We start from the raw sequence: 21,534 nt of genomic DNA, 5'->3' as shown, positions 1-21,534 counted from the left end.
GATGGAAGTTTCGAAGTCAAAATCGACCAACCCATCGACTTAGTCATCTATTGTAATATAAGCTGCATCAGTATGGTTAACCACCGCATTAGGGTGAAGGCCTTGCCAAGTCAGCGCTTGCAATCGCCTGTGAGTTGCTGTCCGAAGCAGTCTTCCTTTTGTTTCTAAGTTTTTCTAATAAAATCATTTACTTATCGTGAGGAAAAAACAAACAGGAAACAGGAGCATAATATCGGTGATCAATAGTACAAATTGAATTACAAAGACAGGTTAGATATATAACTAAAGATTATTAGAAAATGATGAAGAACTCTAAAGCAGAATACAATAGTACAAATTGTTTATTGTTCCAGTTCATTGCAGAGTTGACTTGATGGAGTTAGACAAATGACCAGCACACCAACAAATATAATAATCTTGAGAAAAGGATTCTTGTTACCACATTAAACCTATTATATATGGTGGTACAGCTCTATTAATCTGGGTTAGAGTGCGCTCTTTCTGGTGATAGCGTTACTTGAAAGTTGATTTATTACTACAACAGTGGTATACCTTTTTCTCCTTATGGGTTGGCTGAAAAGAATACTCCAGGGTTCTACTTCTAACTCCAGACAGAGATCTAATGGAAGTGGTGAGGTTGATGATGGTCGTTCTTGTTCTGATAAGCCCAGCGACACAGAGGTAATACAAGAAGTATAAGATGGGGTTTATTTGTTATTCTTGTATTCTTTTGCGGTTAATTCATCAGTGATTATAATGCACGAGAAATATAACTCGTCAGGCATTGGCAATTGATAGCTGCAATAGAACCGTGTTAAATAGTTGTAGAACATCAATGTGCAGGAAGAATCATCAGAGGGTGAGGAAACGGACTATCAAATCACCCACATTCGTTCCTTCTCAGAAAATGGTCAAGGTAAATTGGACCGTGGTTCATGAAACTTCTCTCCGACATCAACTTAAGGACAAATTAGACCACACTTGATATATTCCTAAATGCATATTTCTTCTTATTGTCTGACCAAAAATAGAACCCAGAAGTTGTTGCAGTCACATCATCGGAAACCTTTCTACTCAGACAATGTATCTTTACCATGTATTTCTAGTGATGCTGATTCAGATGAATGATCAATGTCATTCAGGTGACGATCTCTATGGAGCAGCAATGACCAAGGACTGGCCCGACTGGGTACAATATGAAGAACTGAAATTGGTGGATGTAGATGAACCACCGACCCAGTCTTTCCAACGAAGTTGGGCTTTAGAATCCTCCCTATGTGACCCTGCAAACATATTCCAACCTTTCCCGTTCTCATTTTATCCCAATAACCGGTACTTCTATAGTCACTTTTATTTTTTCGCTACTCCTTACCCAATTTGTTGGTGTTTCCACTGATAGTTCTTACATGAAGGGTCAACAGTTAAGTTGGAAACTCCAGAGTATTTTGTCTACTGCTAAATCTAAGAAAAAAATCTTATGGGCGTTTATGGAGATAGATACGTTAGGAAAATGTTTTTTAGAAGTTTCATTTTTTTCTTCAAAAGTTTCAAAGTTGTTAAGGAGCAAGTACAATTCTGATTCAGAAAACACTCCCCCGGCATGTATACAAACTGAAACACAAGCAGTAAATAGGAGCATACACTGATAGAACAATTTGAATAGAAAATCGGAGGTTAGATACAACTAATGACTATCAGAAGATGCTGAAGATCCTTCATTGCAGCAGCTTTTTCTTGTTTTTATTCTTGCCAAGTTCATTATACAGATGACATTGTGGAGTTAGATAAATGACCAGCAAATCAGCAAAAATAATAATCATGAGAAAAATTAAAGGACCCTTGTAACCATCAAACTTTTTATGGAGGTACTGCTCTGTAGATTTGGATCAGAGAAGTGCTGTTTTTGGTGATAGTGATACTTGAAAGTGATTTACTACAACACCAGAACACTCTCTCCTATGAGTCGGCTAAAAAGAGTGCTCAATCTTTCTTCCTCTAAATCCAGAGAGCAGTACCATGGAAGCTACGAAGATGATGATCGCCGTTATTCTGATGAAGTAAATGACTCCACGGTATATGTATCTTCTGACTGGGAGTGCTATTGTCATTCTTGAGTTCTATCTTTTCTTGCCAATTTGTGGGCTGTATTTGCACACAACAATCGTAAGTGGGTGTTTAAAAAGATAGCTGCTATGGAATTAAGTCTCTCAAATATGAAATATATCCTACTCCTATCCTGACATTTGTTTTCTTGAAAATATCCTTGCATAGTACTTAAGTTGTTGGAAAATATCTATGTGCAGGATGAATTGACAGACCGTGGTGAAGAAACATACCACAGAGTTCCCCATTCCTCCTTAATCTCAGAAGAAGGTCAAGGTGAGTTCCACGGCAGTTCATAGCAATTCTTTCCAACATTATATTTCGGATATGCATTTAATGTCCGATCTAGTAGTACAGAACCCAAGACTTTGCGGTTGCATAAATGTTTTACTGAGGAAAAGCCATTGTTCATCCCGAGACAATAGCTTTTTTTACCTTGTAATTACAGTGGACCCGATTCAGAAGAGTTGAATAAATGCTCGATTTAGGAGAGTATCTCTATGGAGCAGGATGGGCAAACTACGGCCCTGTGCAATATGAAGGATCATCAGTGCAGCACGGAGATGAACAACTTTCTGAGGCTTTCGACCAAAGTTTAGTCATCGGCTCATCCTCTCTGTTTGACATTGCGAGCATCTTCCAACCTTCGCCATTCTCATTTTATCCAGACAACAGGTACTAAAAACACATGGTCACTTTTGTCTTCCTGAAATTCTCAAGATTTCTGCTTGTCTGTATATAACTCGATGAAAAACATCGGATGTGGGGTAAAATGAAAAGCACATCCTTTTCACGAGTATGGTTCGTTAGCTTATAATTTTATATACAGGCACGCCTCTCAGCATCCAGAAGGCATTCAACCTCATGCTTTCGACGATCTGTTTATTGCTAATCACGAGGTTTGGCCATACACCATTTCTATTTGATTATCGCGTTAAATTGTAGTCACCGCCTTTCCTTGTATCAGAGCAAGTATCATCCCAATCAGAATACCCACCACCAGGAGCATCATCATCCTACATGCTACGTTTGTGGGGAACCTGTGAGTGGGCTTTATTCCTTCATTTACATTATTTTCACAACTTTTCCTTAAGCACAATCATTGATTATAGTCATATACACACAAGCAAAATCTTCTTTTTTTCGCTTTTTCTTATCCTTGGTTACAGATTCAAGTAGATGCATCTGGTCATTTTCAATATGAGGAACATCCTTTCTGGCAAGAAAAGTATTGTCGACGGCATGACACGGATGGAACTCCTTGGTGCTTTTGCTGTGAAAGATTAAAGGTTGGTTTTCCCTCAAACCCATACCTTATCTAACGGTTGAGATCATTTGGCCTTGCGTACATGAGAAGCATTCAGTCGGAAAGATGTTTTGATAGATACCAAGCAAACAATTAACAAATACTAGACATATCACACGCACGCCTCTATCTTGCTCATATTACAGGTAATCCCCCCTTGCTCTCTGTTTTTTTCTTTTCTTTTCTTTTTTTCCTTTCCCCCGATATTTTTGGAGTATTTAGCACTAATGGATTACCATCTAATCTATATTGGGTGTGGCAGTCCCCTTATCTCAACCACGCTAACTAATTACAGAGTCACACATATTCGTAAATCTTGGGGGTGGCCCCAAGGTATATCTTAAAGGCCTAACAACTCAACCAAATCATGAGGGCTGTTGTTGACTTTAGAGTACATAAAATATATGTAGTGATATAATGCGGAAGCTAACAAATTGTGCAACTTTAAAATCAAATTCGAGAGGACCAAATTACCAAAGAAAGTTAGCAAAAAACAATAAGAACACAAAATACTTGCATGGTTCAATTTGAAGAATTTCCTACATCCACGAGAAGAGGCAACAACGGAAAATCCACGAAAAATTACAAAACTAAAATTGTGCAATTCCCTAAATATTTCCTAATCCTAAATAAAACCCGAGTAAACCAAACAACTCACAAATTCTCACAAATAACTAACTCAAAAAACACACTAAAAGAGAACCCTAACCCTTATTTTGGAAAATTATCAAAAAAAGTCAAATCTATTGTAATTGTGTCAATTTAGTCCATTTGGCTAATTTTGGCCAGCTATCGCTAATGTGAACAATTTTTAATAATTTTTATTTTTAATAATTTTTTATTCTTTTTCTTTTTCTTTTTCCTTTTCTTTTTTTTCTTTTCTTTTTTTCTCTCTTCCTTCTTTGGTTGTTTTCCCCATAATGACCAATGAGGCTTGCCGGACACTAGGTGAGGCCGGGGGGCCACGGGCGAGGCCATGGCTGCCTCCGCCCTAAGCATTGAGGCAAATGATCACCATGGGATAGTCGCCTAACATCGACAAGGCTCACAAGGTCGAGGCTTGCCGTGGTTGAAGGTGTTCTAGTCAAGGCTCACTAAGATCGATGCTCACCTCCCATCTCCATATCAAGGTCATTGAGGGTCGATGCTCGCACAAGGTTGAAGCCGACCATGACCTCGCCAGCCACGAGCGAGGCCACCTTCACCCGTGGTGGGCCTATGGCAAGGGTGGCCTCGCCCAAATCTCAATGAATTTGCCTCGCTCATGAGGCCTCACCCAAATCTAGGTGAGGTTGGGCAAGGGCCATGACCCTGGCTAGCAACCAACGAGGGCTTCATGGTCCTCACCTAGAGGATGGCAAAAACAACCAAAGAAGGAAGAGAGGAAAAAGAAAAGAAAAAAAAAAAGTTAATAAAAAATTCAAAAATATAAAATATTATTCAAAAGTGCCCATATCAGTGTTAGCCGAACGGCCGGTGTCGGTTGGCGTCCACATCAGTATCAACTAGCTAAAATTGATTAGATTAACTGAATTGATACAATAACAAAAGGCTTATGACTGAAATGGCAAAAAGAAGTCCGGGAGTGAATTTTCCCTCTTGTTTTGATTGCTCTAAATTGTAACCTTTGAAAATATGTCAAAATTGAATCTTTAAACACGAGTTTACGAGGGCCTATGCAGTAGCCAGGCTCCTACCGAATGGCCAATGCAAAAGGCACTTGCAACTTCCCGAGCTTCGGTTCAGACTTGGTCGGTCTGCAAGCCCTTGCCCAATAGGTACGTGCTACTAGGCACAGCTAGCTGAGCGCCTTGGCCTTTGGCCAAGTCATACAGTCCCTGTTCACTCGTACCAAACACTTTGAACTCGTCTCGGACCTATTTTGTTCTTTGTGCTTTGTTCCAAACTCCAATTTGTCAAGAAATTAAATCAAAAATTTAATAACTCTTCACCTTAGTTCAATTTTTATGGTCAAGTCATATTGCTCGTCATCTATGTTGTCTCTCTCAACATCCCCATGGGCACTCAACCACTACAAATATCCTTTCAGTCCCAATTGAGCTCGGTCTTCTCTAAAGGAATGAAGTTGGTCAACATGTCCTGAGGATTTTCTACTGCAAAAAACTTCTTCATAGTGACCCCATCTCCTAACATTCTTGTCTCTGTTACGGAAACATTAGTGCCAATGATCTTGATTCTCTCGTGATATCTCTGGCTTCCACTCAAGACAACAATCAATCCAATGACCCACACCAACATCACCAATCAAGTTAGGAGACCACACCACCATTTCAATTTCTTCCATTGTCACCATGTTTGCAGCCTCAATCTTCAACAGTACCATTGTGTCTAGCAATGCCTTCCAACTTATAACACAGCTCGAGAAGTAAAGGCATAATTTTTTAGAAATTGACCATTCTTCAGATTTTTCATGACAGGTCTACAAACCTAGTTGTTGCTATACTATCTAAATTACATCCTCTGAAACACTACTTAATATTTGTCTTCCCAAACAAGTCCAAGAGGATCCATCTCACAATGCCACAATGTATACTAGATTAGCCTCGCACATTCTTCCAACAGTACATGAAGCATTGAGCCTAGTACTCTTACATGGTGTTACTTAGATAACCAACAATACTAGAATTTGGAGCATATGACTAATGCTTTGCTTGTGCCCAAGTGCACCATGACAATGTAAATGATTCATAATATGCAATAAGTAGGGTACTTATTGATTTCACCAACAACGTGTTTAACTATTTAGAGAATTTCCCAATGTGACTCCTTTGAGCCACTTGTAACATCTCAACAGTCTTCTCTATCTACAACTCAAAAGCCATCTTCACTAATCCCCAATTATAAATCTCAACATTTGTATACCATTGTTGCTCCAGCTCATCCAACTTTGTTGATCACCTCAAAGCTTCACACTTAGTTCTTACCTTGAAACATCTGTCAACTACTATAGATTCAAGTGATACCATAGAAATTATCACATCCCTATATTGTAATCATCTTGCTCTCCTTGGTAATCCACGTGTTTCTTAACACTATCTAGATCTTTCTCTTTTAAATTGATGCCTCATTCCTAGAGGTGATCAGTTTTAGAATTGGTAGGTTCTAGAGCTAAAACTTGGAACCTGCCTTATTATAACTATTCTCAGTTTTTGGACCCTAAAACCTACTATGTTTTTTCAATCTAATCCCAGGGTCTACCTAAGAACTTTTTAAAAAATAAATTTGGTTCATTTTTTACTGCAAAATCATAGGAAGTTATGAGTAATAAAATAGTTCAAAGTAAAAGATGAACTGCATAAATCCCTATTCACCAAAAACAACAATCCATAAGATAAAAATGTAATCGTGAACATAAATAATAAAAAATTCAAACACACAACATAAAACATAAATTATAAAACCCCGTTCCCAATTCATCCATAAAAATTTAGGGGAATGAAGACTGCGATGAGTTCCAAGAAATGACAAAGGACGAAAGACTGTTGAAATTAGAATTTAGGGAAAAAGAAATTAGGATTTTAGCCTTTTAGCTTATAAAATCGGTTCCAAAATAGGGTAGTCTAATCCAGTTCCTAAGTGAGTATTCACTTGGAACATGTTCCCCACTAGTTTCAACCAGTTCCAAGAATTTGGAACCTATTCGCAGACAGGTTTTTTTGGTGGTCTAGTGCAGTTCCCGGGTAGACCAATCTGGTTACACACCCTCTACTCACTCCTCTTTTGAAACATAGCAGATTCTTCGAAGGTATTATCTCTCTGATTATAAATCATGGTAAATCCTTTCCATGCACGACATCTTTTATCCCTTGAACCCATATGCCTAGCCTCGGAATAAGCAGCTCTTTGCCTTGGCTCTAGCTTGCCACACATGAGCACGAGAGGGGAAATTGAATACTCTAGTCCGAGCTTACCCAACCGCGTTTTCTCAGGTGTTTTCTCTTAATTGTAAGCAATGGCTATTTGTTTACTAACCAATAGCCAATTTTCATTACTTTCGCCCAGATTATTGACCTAAGCTAGAATTGGAAAGAAACAAGTGAGCCATCTTCTATATAATTTTGTTCATCAGTTTTCCGACTTCGTTCTATTGTAGTATGTCAACAAAAGCCATTAACTATCTCATCACATCACTAATTCTTGACTTTTTTAGTAACATCAGCATATTAAATTTCTTTCTAACGTTTCAATAGATAGTTAATGAGTCCACAATAGAAACAGACCTAATAGTCAACTCTTCTTCTCTCTTTTTTTCCAATTCTATTCTACTCATATTTTAATACTTACTCTCAGATTTTTGCCTTGCCTTTTTTGCGGGACATAGTAGTCAACATAAACAAAAAAAAATCTAGATAATTATTGTAAGCAATTCAAATGAGAATTGGTAATCTAGAAATAATTAGTAACTTAACCAAAGAAAAATTGGCTAGTGACACCAAAAAGTCTGGTAATTTGACATAGTAGTTGGTAAGTTTAAGGCGTTGTTAAAAAAGTAAACAAAAATTGGTGAAACAATAGAATAATTGGTCATAGATAAGAGAAAATACTCTCTCTCTCTCTCTCTCTCTCTCTCTCTCTCTCTCTCTCTCTCTCTAAAAGCTGATAGATGCAAAAACTTTTGTTTATTTCGTACAAAACTCCCAATTCATTGTTTGCCTAATTAAAATTAGAATTTCCTTTATAAATATATATTACTGGTGCATCCATTCTTTTTATATTCTCATAATTCATAATAAGTTTTTTTTTTTTCACATAATGACATAAATTCCCATAAGTTTATAGAAATGGGCATGAGGCGGTGGTGGGGCAACTTTCAAGCCCATGGAACGAGGACAGGGCCGCCCATGCCCATCCTCTAACATTGTTCCAAAGCGACTATTTTATAAAGTTTCACAAAACCAACCCATGAATTCATTTTTTTAATTCCATCGATGCTGCAGTTTCTTATTATAGACTGGCTGTACATCATTGTAAATTATTTGAGATCAAAAGGTCCTCACATCTGTAGCATATTAAGGATCAGGTTAAATGCGTTCATGTTTACCGACAATCTGTTTTAGCTTTGCACAAACTCCCCGACAATTGAGAGAGGTCGCTGATGCTTAAGAAACATTGTGCAGCCTACTAGAGGATCAACATATTTAACCCTCAGCGACGGTCGGCGATTATGCCCAGATTGTCATGACTCTGCAGTACTGGATGATGGGGCACTTAAAGCTCTTGAACGCGAAATACGAGAATTTTATGAATGCTTAGGCATGAAAGTTCACCAGCCAACAATTCCACTATACTTGGTGAACCAGCAAGAGATGAACGAATACATAGCACGAGATGAAAAAATTGTAAGATGAAAATTCGGTTTGTGACTATCGTCATACTTCTTAGTCTGGCTTGCTGTTTTATATGATTCGCTTGATTAAATACCCATTTACCCGGTCGCTAGACAAATCAATGTAATTGTCCGCTGTCTAGTATTGATTTTGTAGCATCATCAATGATATTACACATAATTCTAGGCTAAGGAGTTGCAAAAAATTTCATCCCACGCTCCTAATTTAAGTGTCTGCTCTGCATTGGATAGGGCATCATCGACAGGGCGTGACATTAGGACTGACAACGCGGGACTACGATCCTATTTTTACCGTATGTGCATCTTTCACTTTGAGATTTTCTCATTTTTCACGTCAATCTAGCAACAGAGTGGTAACCTTTTCTTTCTGTTGGCTCTCTTTGAATCGTAGACCGTGGAAGGTAGACGACATCCGCTAGTCGCCTACACAGAAGTTGTTTCCATAAGAATTTTGTGTGGTCTTCCGAGGTACTTTTCTCTCCTCCCCTTTCCCATCATTACAATTTCAAAGTAAGGTCTCATTCAAAAAATAAAAAATAAAAAATCAGATTAAGACTAGTTATCTTTGATTGGAGACTTCACCAGAAAATTTGATATTTTCTACAGGTTAAAAACAGGGGAAACCCTCACTCATGAGATGATGCACGCGTGGCACATACTTGAACTTGACGGTTTGTCTCTTGATTATCATGCAGTTTCTAACTCTAATTGAAACGTGATACGTTCAAACAGTCGACTGCCTCTTTCGAAGTTAGCTTGCTAGCCTAGTGTGATCTATTTCACTGTCTAGACCACACATTTTTAAAAGCTTTAACTCCTAAGATCATTGATCGAGTAGTTAAACGTTTTATTTCTATCCGACAACAAGGCTAAATTTTCATAACAAAAGGAATATAAAAAGAACAAAATCTTATAAGTAGAGATTAGTCAATTGCCACTTCTGGGATAGCATCTGACAAAAAAGTGTACTACTGCAATTGGCTCCGTAATGAGATATTTGTTGTTACTGATCAAAACAATAAACTAGAAACAGAAAAACTAGAAGCTATAGTTTTTGAATGAGGAAGAGAAGCACAGAGAAAACAGAGCACAAACTTACATACATCAGTTTTCTTAAAGAAACTGTCAAGTACAGCCACTAAACACAAAACAAAAAACTGTTCACGTAGGTGCAACGCATAACTGCACACAAACGTGCTATTAATTTCCTAGAAAATAGCAAAAACACTAAATACGTAACTAAATGAACTTGGCTGTTTTTTTTTAATAAAAAAACAGAGTAAAACAGAGTAAAAGAAAACTGAAAACAGCAGAAAACAGAGACATTATAATCCAACAAACTCCTCATTGGATCAGATTGCTGCTGCATACCCAATTTTCTTTCTTAATACTTCAAATCTTTCAGCTTGAAGTGGTTTTGTGAACATATCTGCAAGCTGATCTTCAGATTTGCAATAGACCAACTTAACTTCGCCACTTTGTTGCATCTCACGCAAAAGAAAATTTTGACTTTGAAATGCTTGGTTTTGCCATGGAAAACTGGATTCTGAGATATTGCTAATGCCGCCTGATTATCCACATTAACTTCAATGCAATCACTATAATTCAACCACAGATCATTCATTATCTTTTTCAGCCACAAAGCTTGATTTGCAGCTGCAGTAGCTGCTATAAACTCAGCCTCTGCAGTAGACTGAGCTACAATCTCTTGCTTTTTAGAACACCAGGAGAAACAAGCAGAACCAAAACTGAAACAATATCCAGACGTACTCTTCATGTCATCTACCAACCAGCCCAAATCACTATCAGAAAATCCTTGCAAATTAAACTTCTGACCTTTCTTAAACTTCACACCAAAGAACAATGTTCCTTTGAGATACCTCAAGACCCTTTTTGCTGCAATCAAATGTAACTGACTAGGACTACTCATAAACCTGGATAAAACACTTACAGCAAATAAAATATCTAGTCTGGTTGCTATAAGATACATGAGACACCCAATCAGACTTCTATACATAGAAGCATCTACTGCATCTGTTCCATCATTCTTCTGCAGCTTCTCTTTAGCAGCCATAAGAGTGCTTACACTTCGACAATTTTCCATCTGAAACTTCTTTAGAATTTCCTTCATGTATTTTTTCTGACAGATGAAGATCTCATATGAAGCCTGTTTGACTTCCAGACCCAAAAAATAAGACATCTTTTCCAAGTCTGACATCTCAAAAACTGCAAATAGATCTTGCTTCACCTTCTTTATCAATTCCATATCATTCCCCGTCACTAATAGATCATCTACATAAAGTGACAGAATTACAACACTATGATTCACCTTCTTGACATAAAGAGTGAACTCACTTAAGCTTTTTACGAAGCCAAAATCCTGCAAATATCGATCTATCTTCCCATACCAAGTTCTTGGAGCCTACTTCAATCCATATAGAGCTTTCTTCAACCTGTATACACTCTCTTCTTGCCCTTTGATGCTGAAGCCTTCAGGTTGTTCAACAAAAATCTCCTCCTCAAGCTCTCCATTCAGAAATGCAGACTTGACATCTAACCGAAATATAGGCCATCCCTTCTCTGCTGCAATAGCTAACAGTAACCTTATTGTATCAAGTCGTGCAACATGAGCAAATGTTTCAGAATAGTCTACTCTCCATATTTGTGCATAGCCTTTCACCACCAGTCTAGCTTTGTATTTATTAACAGAACCATCAGGATTAAGTTTTGTTCTAAACACCCACTTAACCCCAATCACATTCTTATCAGATGTCTGTCAACAAGCTCCCATGTGTGGTTTTTCTGGATCATTGAAATCTCCTCCTGCATTGCTGCAATCCACCTCTGATCCTCCTTAGCTTCCACAAAGTTAGATGGTTCGAGCATTGCCACATTGCTTCTTTCATAGATTTCAGCAAGTGACCTTGTGCCCCTCACTGGTAAATCATCCACACTATCTTCCAATCCATCTATAACTTCATCAACCTCTACATATGTTGCAGGTTGTTTTTTGAACTGCTACTTTTCTGCACTCTTTCCTTCCATCCAATTCCACTCATCTTCCTCTAGAAAAACAACATCTCTGCTTATAGTCACATTCCCTGTCATAGGGTGAAAAATTCTGTAAGCCTTTGATTGGAGACTGTACCCAATGAAGATTCCAAGCTCTGCTTTCTTATCCAGCTTCACTTCACAGTCCCTCAAGATCATACACGCTCTAATACCACTATTGTTACTGATCAAAACAGTAAACTAGAAACAGAAAAACCAGAAGCTATAGTTTTTGAATGAGGAAGAGAAGCACAGAGAAAACAGAGCACAAACTTACATACGTCAGTTTTCTTAAAGAAACTGTCAAGTACAGCCACTAAACACAAAACAAAAAACTGTTCACGTACGTGCAACACATAACTACACACAAACGTGCTATTAACTTCCTAGAAAATAGCAAAAACACTAAATACGTAACTAAATGAACTTGGCTGTTTTTTTAATAAAAAAACAGAGTAAAACAGAGTAAAAAGAAAACTGAAAACAGCAGAAAACAGAGACATTATAATCCAACAATATTCTGATCTTTCCGTTGGGACATTTGGGTTTTGAACTAGAAAACTGTCATATGCTTGACAGGTTATCACCGTTTGACCGATGAGGTCAGAGAAGGCCTCTGTGAAGTTTTGGGGTACATGTGGTTGGATTCTCAAATTTTTTCCATGTCTAAGAGCAAAGCTGCACCATCACCCCAGTTTGACTTCCAGAAAAGGCTTGCGAAGTTTCTTCAGCATTCAATGGAAACGAGAACTGGCGATGTTTATGGCACTGGATTTCGAAGAGTGAAGAGGGCAACGGACATGTACGGCCTTAAAGGAACGCTCGATTACATACGTATGATGGGAAGCTTTCCTGGATGATCTACACATATTTTCAAGAAATTTTTCTTGTTTATGTATGACCTGTCTAAGGATTAATTATGTACTCTCGATCTCTTCCTCCACTTATAAACCAAAAGCTTGCTTTGAGTTTGGCCCAGTAATAAGATGAATGAGTGTGTATAAGATGCTAAAAAGATTGGCCGGCTTCCTGGCGATTCCATTTTCTTTGGTATGATCATGAAATTTATTCGGTTCATCTAAGAGTTGGTTGAGCCATCTTCTCTGCATGCAATCCTAAGAAAGGGAGATGCGCATGTGTGGGTTAAGAGCAGAGAAGAGATTCGGTTCCCCCACCACTAGATGCAGACATATCATATTTAGGTCACCCGGTCAAGTTTTCACCTCACTTATTATCTAACTCATGAGATCAGCAGAAGTTTCCATCAGTTCTGGGTTTCCCTGCTTAGTTGAACTTCCTGGTTACGAAATATTGTCCTTGGCAAGTAGGGAAATTTATCGATTGATCAAGCGGATGAGCAATAAATATCCAAAGGCATTGTTTTGTGACGTGGACGTAATTACTAATGACTTTTTGGAGTGTTCAGATAGGCAAATGGTCATTTAGGCCGGCTCGGACCATCGGTATACACAGTGTTCGGTAAATAAGCCATAATTTTTTATCCAGGAAGAGTTACCGGGGCCATGATTCCAATTTGGAAAGCTCAATTTGAGAGAAATGCTTTGGCGAAAAGGAGTTCTGTTGGCGAGATTTTTCTCCTATTCTTGTAAAGGAGATATTATTGCTATTGTATTATTCTTGTTTCCTATTTCTGGTGTTTCCTTCCTTATGTAAATGGTTGCCTATTGCCTTGATGTAAGCAACTGTATGCTATATATTTGATGAATAATGGCAGATCTACTCCCTAAGACAAAAAAGAAGAGGGGGAGTTTTCTGTCTTTTTGTTCAAAGACAGGTTGTGTTTTGATTCCATTTTCGATTCCTTCTTTGTGTTCCAGCAATCAGGTCCTTGTCCCAATCGATTATAGCTTATTCTTCTTTTTTGTGTTAGCATGGCTGCTTGTTTTGAGGCATGGATGTGAAACAAGATGAAGCTTCTAGATTTGATCCTTCAAAGGTTGTTGTTCATGAATCACACAGCCAATGTCCGACTTCCTTGTTGCTGAATGGAAACAACTTCCTTCTTGGTCCCATGCTGTGACTATTGCCCTTAGAGGAAGGTCTAATCTCACACGTATCAATGGATAGACTCCTACTCCGTCGGTGGGTAGCCCAAAATTTGAAGAGTGGAAAGCTAATGCGTAATGACCACAATGTTATGACATGGATATTCAATTCCATAGAAACCCACATCTATGAGATATTCACATATTTGGATTCCACTCAGACTTTATGGGAGTCACTGTGCGAAGTGTATGGACAAGCAAATAATGCATCTCAGATCTTCAAGTTGCAGCAAGGGATTGCTAACTCCAAGCAAGGTTCAAATCAGTCCTTTACCGAGCATATGAGAAATCTGAAGAGACAACGAGATGAGCTCCGCCAATATGGCCCCCCTACTAAGATTGTTGCTAACTACATCAAATGAGAAGAGCAAGATTGCATCTTTAAGCTTTTGGCTAGCTTTAAGCTTGAGTTTGAAGAGACTAGGAGACAAATTCTAACTGGTCCACAAATGCTATTTTTTAATGCTGTGTGTTCCATTATTCAGAATGAGGAAACAAGATCAAAGGTGATGCAATCAGATTGTGTGTTGATAACTGAAGGCTTTATTAGTATTGGGCTTAAGGCCCGTCCGCCCAAGTTGGGCCGAGAAAGCCCGGCCCACGGGAATAGGGCCCGTGGAAGGAGAGAGGTATAAAAGGGAGGAGAGAGAGAAAAACACACCGTTTTGTTCAAAAGGAAAATACGTACGTTTTTCTCAACGCTCTTTCTCTCTCTGTCGTTTTCTCCAAAAGCAAAATAGTGAAGCACGAAGGCCAATTTGCTTCATCGGATTGTCACGCCCCGAACCCCGAGCGCGCCAACATCCCACCATGGTCGATCAAATGCGACATTCCCAGGTAGTGTCGCCGACCCCATTCATTTATTATAGCGCAAGCGAACGTATTATAAAACCCCGACAATAAAATACGGGATAGAAAAGCGAAAGCAAAATCACAACATAACACTTAAACATAATTCAACGGAATTACAAACAGGGATTTACGGCTAACAGTCTACAAAAGACTGGCCCTTAAAAAGAGGTTATCCTACGACCTACAAGTCGTACACGATCTCCAATCCTTATGACTTCACCCCTCCAACTCCTCAAGGCCAACCAAAGCTATCTGGCCGCTCCATCCACCAGGGACCTGAAATGGTTATTCAATAACCACTGAGACAACGTCTCAGCAAGTTCAACCCCCTAAACCCCTATTAGAAAGAAAATACGCCCAAGGGTGGCCTAGCCACATCACACAGAAGACTTACCTCGCCTCAGTTCCTTCCTGCAGGTTAGCGCAATTCAAATCACTCAATCACAGATAGTAAGAAGAACTTAAACAACCAGAATGTATTCCCTTTCATATATCCAACAATCGCGGGGGTCCTGATTATAAGACTAAATCGTTATGACACGTCCCATTCCATGCCACACAATTCCGTCCCATAATCCGACACATCAACAATACTCAACATGCATTCCAATTGTTATTCACTGCCACACAAGGGCATAGCCTACTCGCAGTTCGGCTATCTACTGGCATATAGCCAGGCATCGCCTCCCCCCCATGGAGCGCGGCTTCGTCAGTACGTCGACGGCATTCCCGAAGGAGCATCGTCTCCCCCCTTGGAGCACGGCTTCGTCACTACGTCGACGGCATTCCCGAAGGAGCATCGATCCAGTCGGCCCAGCCTCTACTGCGATCGGCATCCACCGCGTGGGCAACCCATATAGGGGCAAGTCCGGCTCAACAGCCCAGGACGATTCCTCTTAGTTATCACACAGTCAAAGCATACTTGGCCCCAGGACACTTTATTTTTCACTCAATGCCTCCGCTTAAAAATAGTGATCCCGGCCATTTTTCTTCATATTAAAAACATTCCAGAAATTGCTCACGTGTGTGGGGACACGCTAATTTCGAATCAAAAAGCCAATATCTCATTTTTTTTTTTAAACCCCACTATTTAATATAATCATTAAAATCCAATTTTTGCATCAAAGCCCCACATTTGGGTTTTTTATGAATAAAATCCATATTTATCACAATCAACACTCAATTTGCCACATCCATTCACCAAATTCAAATTCTAAATCCACGCTAGATCCGATCAAAGACGAAATTCTAAGGAAATAAGGTTCCCAAGTAATTTTCAGAATTTATTAAATAATTAAATTTATTCCGAAAATTAATTAAATAATAATATCCATATATTTCACGATCCACGCTCAATTTATAATAACCAATCATCAATTTCAAAAACTGACTACACGACAGCGAGGGTACGAAATTCTGAGAATTTAGGGTCCCGACAAAATTTTCGGAATTTAATAAATAATTAAATTTATTCCGAAAATAATTAAATAATAATATTTTATTAATTTCGAATAAAATATATTATTAATTCATATAATAATTTCGAAACATTTAAATAAATCAAAAGTAAATTCATTTAAGTCAAATCAAGGCTTATTTTAAATAAACCTACTTACCCTTAATTAAGCACACCTTAAATTAAAACAACACCATAATCTAATCCACTCTTAAATAACATAAACTAACAACCTAATAATACTTAACATAAACTAAACCTCCCTAAGCATAATTAACCCTCTAAGCGAGGTTTAGTGAGTTAAACTCACCGGATTAGCGAGCCGAGCGGACCAAAACGACGAGGACGCCGAGGAGAACAACTTTCCTCAAAGCGGGCCGAGCATCCGAGCTCGGGAAGACGGCCAAAACGGGCCACGAAGGGCTGCCATACCCATTTCCTGCAACTTCCGGTGGCTGCTGGTTGGGGGCGGATCTGGCGGCGATTCGGCGGAGGAACGACGGAGGAAGCGGCGGCTGCAGCTCGGCGGGCGAGGCGGCGGCTCCGGCGAGACCTCACGGTGGCGGGACGAGCTCCTGTAGCTCTTAGAACTCGCGGACAGAGGCAGGCGGAGGCGGCTGGGCGGAGCGGCGAGCGGGTCGACCGCGCGGGCGAGCGGCGACGGCAAGGACGGCGTGCGGCGGCGTGAGGCGGTGACGGGTGGCTCCGGGCGGGCTGCTCGACGATCTCCCTTGCTGCTGGCGTCCGAAGAAGAAGATGGAGAAAACGCCCATGGAGGAATCGCACGGGAGGAGGAAGAAGAGAGGGAGGAGAGAGAAGGTGGGGGCCCTTTTTCTTTTTCTTTTTCTTTTCCTTTAATCCACAAAAAGGCCCACCATGACCTCATGCATGATGTCATACTCCACTCACTCCCACAACCTCTTCCAATGGGTTCACTTCCATTTTCCGCCGGGGTCCAATTTTTGTATATCAAATTTCTTCAATTCTCATCAATTCTCTTTCAATTGAATCAAATTGAGGTCCGTAAAATTAATCCAATGTCACCACACTTCAATTCACATCTTCACTTGTCTGTAGAACCAACTTAAGTCCCAAAAGTACGACCAAAAGCGGCCTACTAATTTCTCGAGCTAAAATAGTCATTCTCGGATTATTTTGTTGAAAAACTCGGCTTGCATGAAAAATCTTCCAAAAAATGATTCAATGATCTTAAAATGATTTGTGACACCCCCGGACTCCCAATTTCTAAATTCGATCTCAATTCCACGGTTAATTTCACTTTGGCACGACATTAGCGCGGCCCAGCCTACCGGGTAGCCTTTTAGAAATTTTCATGCATTTGACCTGTGGTTGATCATCTCAAGCCACAATGTACATCTTTGAAACATTGGCAACTTTCGGTTGTCGGGGAAATCTCAAGGTTTCAAATACGAACACAAGGCACCCAATCAATAGAAAAGTCGGTCCAGTGCCGATCGACAAGAATTATGCAATCTGGTGGAATCACCCACGCCTGATCACATGCCTCTATCGAATCGACCTATCTCCAGTCTCTAATCGATTTTTATTTGTGCCGTAATGACCCTTGCAGATTAGCTCGGTCGAAAAGTCGCTTCCTGGTCAAATTCTCGAGTCTAATGCATTAGAAACTCTTAGCGGCTTCACCCGACAGACTAGTTTTCACATGAGTGGCCGACTCAAGGAAAGGAACTATATGCGTGCCAACGAAATGCCCGTCTCAATTTATTGAAAATAGAATTGGAAAATCGGGATGTCACAGGATCGAACAGGACCAAGTTTCTCTTCCTCTAACGGCGTCGGTGTTTAATCTGTGGCAAAAAGGTACGCTCGAATCCGTGGTGTGCTTTACGATCGATGATACGTGTTTTCCCGAGCTTCGTCTTCCGCATTGATTTAGGGGTTCGATTTAGTGTCGAATCCGGTTTTCGGGGATCCGTTATTCCCAACATTGGTATCAGAGCTTTAGTTCACGTTTTACCGACTTGTTTGACGATTTTTGATTGATTTTTCGCAAAAGCAATTCGGCCGTACGGATCGGGGCGAGAAATCCCGACACCCGAGCGTTCTTTGGCCATTTTTTTGGTTTTTCGTAAGTCGAAATTGTTTTCTGAACACATGGGGAGAAAGGCGACGTCGAGACGAGTCTGGAGACACGTTGTGCGCCGCCGGGAGATGCCGCACGCCCCCACACGTGTGGCCAGAAGACGCTGCGCCTGGGCGCGACACGTTGTGCGCCGCCGGAGACGCCGCACGCCCCCACACGTGTGGCCAGAAGCCGTTGCTCCTGGGCGCGACACGCCCGGAAGCGCTGGCTCACCCAGCGCGTGCGGCACACGCGCCGGTCGGCGAATCGGCGCGTGCGCACCACCGGTCGGCGAACCGGCGCGTGCGCACCGCCGATCGGCAAACCGGCACGCGCCAGTCCGCGGACCAACACGTGCTGACGTCATCGATGACGTCAGCACGACGACGTTTCGCCGGACGGTCACCGGCCGGCGACCCAACCCGACCCGAGGATGTCGGCATGCGCGCCGCACGTGCCGGATGACGCCTGCGTGACATCATCCGGCGCACGCATGTGGCACGTGCCGTCAGTTTGCCCGAACCGGTCCGACCGGTCCTACGACCGTTGACCGTTGACTTTGACCAAAAAAAAAAAAAAAAAGAAGAAGAAGAAGAGAAAGAGGAAAAGAATGTGTTTCTTTTTCAATTAAGTCTATGTGGATTATAATGTGATCCCTTATTTGTTCTGCATTTGTTGCGAACAATGCCTCCCCCGAGGTTGCGCACACCTATTCGCGCGCTTCCGATGAACAAAAGGATAGGCTGTCTAAGTTGATAGCTGAGCTAACTGATCATCGATAGGAGAGAGGTGACTTAATTGATCATGTCCTTGAAGTCAACGGGAAAATTCAACAGGTCATATGGAATGGTCGTCCTATGTCACAGTCAGAGATGGTGCGATTTTTCATAAACACTCTTCCACCTGAATGGCAAGATGTGTTGAATCGCATATGGGATGTCAACGGAGCTGCTTTCTATAAGAAAATTGTGATGGATTTTGTAAATGAATATTATTGTATTGTTTCAAGGGAAAAGATCAAGAAATTGAACAAAAGAGGATCTTTCCCAGTTCGTGTGTTGACTTGGTGTTAGTTATATTGGCTGATATATGTTAAGTGTGATTTGTTGGACATATTATGTAATGATTACTACCTAATTGTGTTAATTGAAAGCATTATTGTTTTATTGGATGTCTATTATATATTGCTTTATGTTATTGCTGGTTGCTGTGGGTAATTAGTCAGGTAGTTTTAGAAGTTTTTGTAGCTTCATAGAATTGATTTTGCATAAGATAATTATATTGATGATAGTTTTAAGTTAGGATTTTGAAGAATGATTGGAAACATAGTGACATTTTGATTCTGAAGCCTTACTTAAAATTATTCATTAATATGATGGGTCTATGTAAATAGGGATGCATAAATGATAGGCATTAATAATTCGTGCATATTTTTCTGATTTGTTCAGATCAATGGCTTTAGCCACAAAGAGCATAGTTGCCGAGCTGAACAAAGGTGAAAAGCTCAATGGTGACAACTATGAAATTTAGCAAATGAAAATCCAGTATGTCTTTGGAAGAGCAAGAAGCACTTGAGGCTCTTAACCCGACCATGGTAGAACCCGAAGAGGGAACCACCGCACAAACACAAAAGAGACAAAGAAGTTTTTTCTGCGTGGAAAAGAAAGAACTCTCTAGCTCGCATCACGTTATTGAGCAGCATGGAAAATGACGTCATGCGAGAGTTTCGGCATTTTGACAATGCCAAAGAAATGTGGGAGGCATTGGCAGCTAGATTTGGTCATACTTCGGTGACTAGACTGAGGCAGCTCACTATCAGGCTTGACTCTTATAAGAAGCCTCATGGTCAGATCATGTTTGACATCTTAGAAAGATGTCAAACATGATAACTGAGCTGAAAGATGCTGGCCATGTCCTCACAGATGAGCAGCAAGTGCAAGCAGTGATTCGTTCCTTACCTCAGAGTTGGGAGCATATGAAGGTGCACCTGACTCATAATGAAAATATCAAAACCTTTGAGGATGCAATGCGTCATCTTGAGCTGGAAGAGGACCGCATGTTGGCGGCTAAGCCGGATGCTGAACTCTATCATGCAAGTTCTAGCTCAAATGGAGCTTCGAGCTCCAAGCGCAAGCGCCCTAACTGGTTTGATAAGGGGAAAGGCAAGGAAGAAGCAGTCCTTCAGGGAAGAAACCCAAGTTTAACCAACATGAAAGAGGGAAGCGTCCTCGCATGAAAAAGCTTGCAAGGGTGAAATGCTACAACTGTGACAAGAAGGGTCACTATGCTCGCGACTGTCGTGAGCCAAATAAGGTATGCACCCCTTGTACTTTTCATAACTTTGCTTTTGTGTCGAGTTTTGTGTTCTTAAATGAGTCTAATCCTTTGTGGACTGTGGATTCAGGAGCGACGGACCATGTAGCGAAAGATAGAGGATCCTTCGTGGAATTCCGACAAGTACCAACTAGAACTAAGTGGATCTATGTGGGAAACAACTCCAGAGCTGAAGTGAAAGGAATTGGCACATGCTAACTGAATATGCATGGTGGACGCACTTTGTTCCTTCATGATGTGCTGTATGCTCCGGAGATTCGTCGGAATTTAGTGTCTGTTTTAGTGTTGGTTAGATTAGGTTTTAATATGAACTTCTGTAATAGAGGTGTGGATTTGTTTTTAGATACAAATTACTATGGTCGTGGTTATTTTCTGGATGGTTTTATTGTATTAGATATTGATTATGTTAATGTTAATGTTTGTTATTCCCTTCTCACGTCTCCTAATAAATATGATAATGATGTGAATGTGTGGCATGCTAGACTTGGTCACATTGGCCAACAAAGCGTATGAATAGACTAGCCAAAGAGGGCTTGTTGGGCAATATTGAAAAAGTCGATTTGTCCATATGTAAGCATTGCCTAGAAGGGAAAACAAGAAGGAAACCATTTGGAAAAGGAAAAATAGCTGAATTTCCTCTGCATTTAATCCATTCTGATGTCTGTGGTCCAATGATTGTGAAATGAAGGCATGGGGCTGTTTATTTCATCACTTTTATTGATGATTATACTCGATTCGGATATGTCTATTTGATTTCTCATAAATCTGAAGCAATAAGTTGTTTTAAAAGGTTTATGAACCTGGTATAGAATCAATTAGACAAGAAAATAAAAGCATTGAGATCCGATCGAGGTCGAGAATATTTATCTGATTAGTTCAGAAAATTATGTGATA

At 40.2% G+C, this 21,534-nt stretch overlaps 2 protein-coding genes across 2 annotated transcripts; both read left to right on the top strand.

Moving 5' to 3' along the window:
• Positions 1–564: 564 nt before the first annotated feature.
• LOC120288535 lies at positions 565–2,402 on the top strand. Its single transcript, XM_039302593.1, has 5 exons — positions 565–681; positions 844–916; positions 1,143–1,332; positions 2,006–2,072; positions 2,304–2,402. Exons 1-5 carry the CDS (start codon positions 565–567, stop codon positions 2,400–2,402), a joined length of 546 nt encoding a protein of 181 aa, XP_039158527.1.
• Positions 2,312–13,330, top strand: LOC120286045 (protein DA1-related 1-like). Its single transcript, XM_039302592.1, has 11 exons — positions 2,312–2,379; positions 2,552–2,778; positions 2,933–3,002; positions 3,071–3,145; positions 3,273–3,392; positions 8,548–8,769; positions 8,871–8,880; positions 9,009–9,070; positions 9,169–9,245; positions 9,384–9,448; positions 12,408–13,330. The coding sequence occupies exons 2-11, from the start codon at positions 2,579–2,581 to the stop codon at positions 12,686–12,688; spliced, it is 1,182 nt and encodes a 393-aa protein (XP_039158526.1). The 5' UTR covers positions 2,312–2,379; positions 2,552–2,578; the 3' UTR covers positions 12,689–13,330.
• The last annotated feature ends 8,204 nt before the right edge of the window (positions 13,331–21,534 follow it).

This window comes from Eucalyptus grandis, chromosome 9 (assembly GCF_016545825.1).
Source record: "Eucalyptus grandis isolate ANBG69807.140 chromosome 9, ASM1654582v1, whole genome shotgun sequence".
Taxonomy (NCBI): Eukaryota; Viridiplantae; Streptophyta; class Magnoliopsida; order Myrtales; family Myrtaceae; genus Eucalyptus; species Eucalyptus grandis.
This window is presented reverse-complemented; position numbering and strand designations above follow the sequence as displayed.

What these genes read in the sequence shown, in the direction of transcription:
- LOC120288535 (XM_039302593.1), top strand. Translation starts at nt 565, where the DNA reads ATGGGTTGGCTGAAAAGAATACTCCAGGGTTCTACTTCTAACTCCAGA. An exon ending in ATAAGCCCAGCGACACAGAG is followed by an intron (nt 682 to 843) that starts GTAATACAAGAA and finishes ATCAATGTGCAG; the next exon opens with GAAGAATCATCAGAGGGTGA. An exon ending in TCATTTTATCCCAATAACCG is followed by an intron (nt 1,333 to 2,005) that starts GTACTTCTATAG and finishes CTCTAAATCCAG; the next exon opens with AGAGCAGTACCATGGAAGCT.
- LOC120286045 (XM_039302592.1), top strand. Translation starts at nt 2,579, where the DNA reads ATGCTCGATTTAGGAGAGTATCTCTATGGAGCAGGATGGGCAAACTAC. An exon ending in TGTTTATTGCTAATCACGAG is followed by an intron (nt 3,003 to 3,070) that starts GTTTGGCCATAC and finishes TCCTTGTATCAG; the next exon opens with AGCAAGTATCATCCCAATCA. An exon ending in TTTGCTGTGAAAGATTAAAG is followed by an intron (nt 3,393 to 8,547) that starts GTTGGTTTTCCC and finishes AACATTGTGCAG; the next exon opens with CCTACTAGAGGATCAACATA.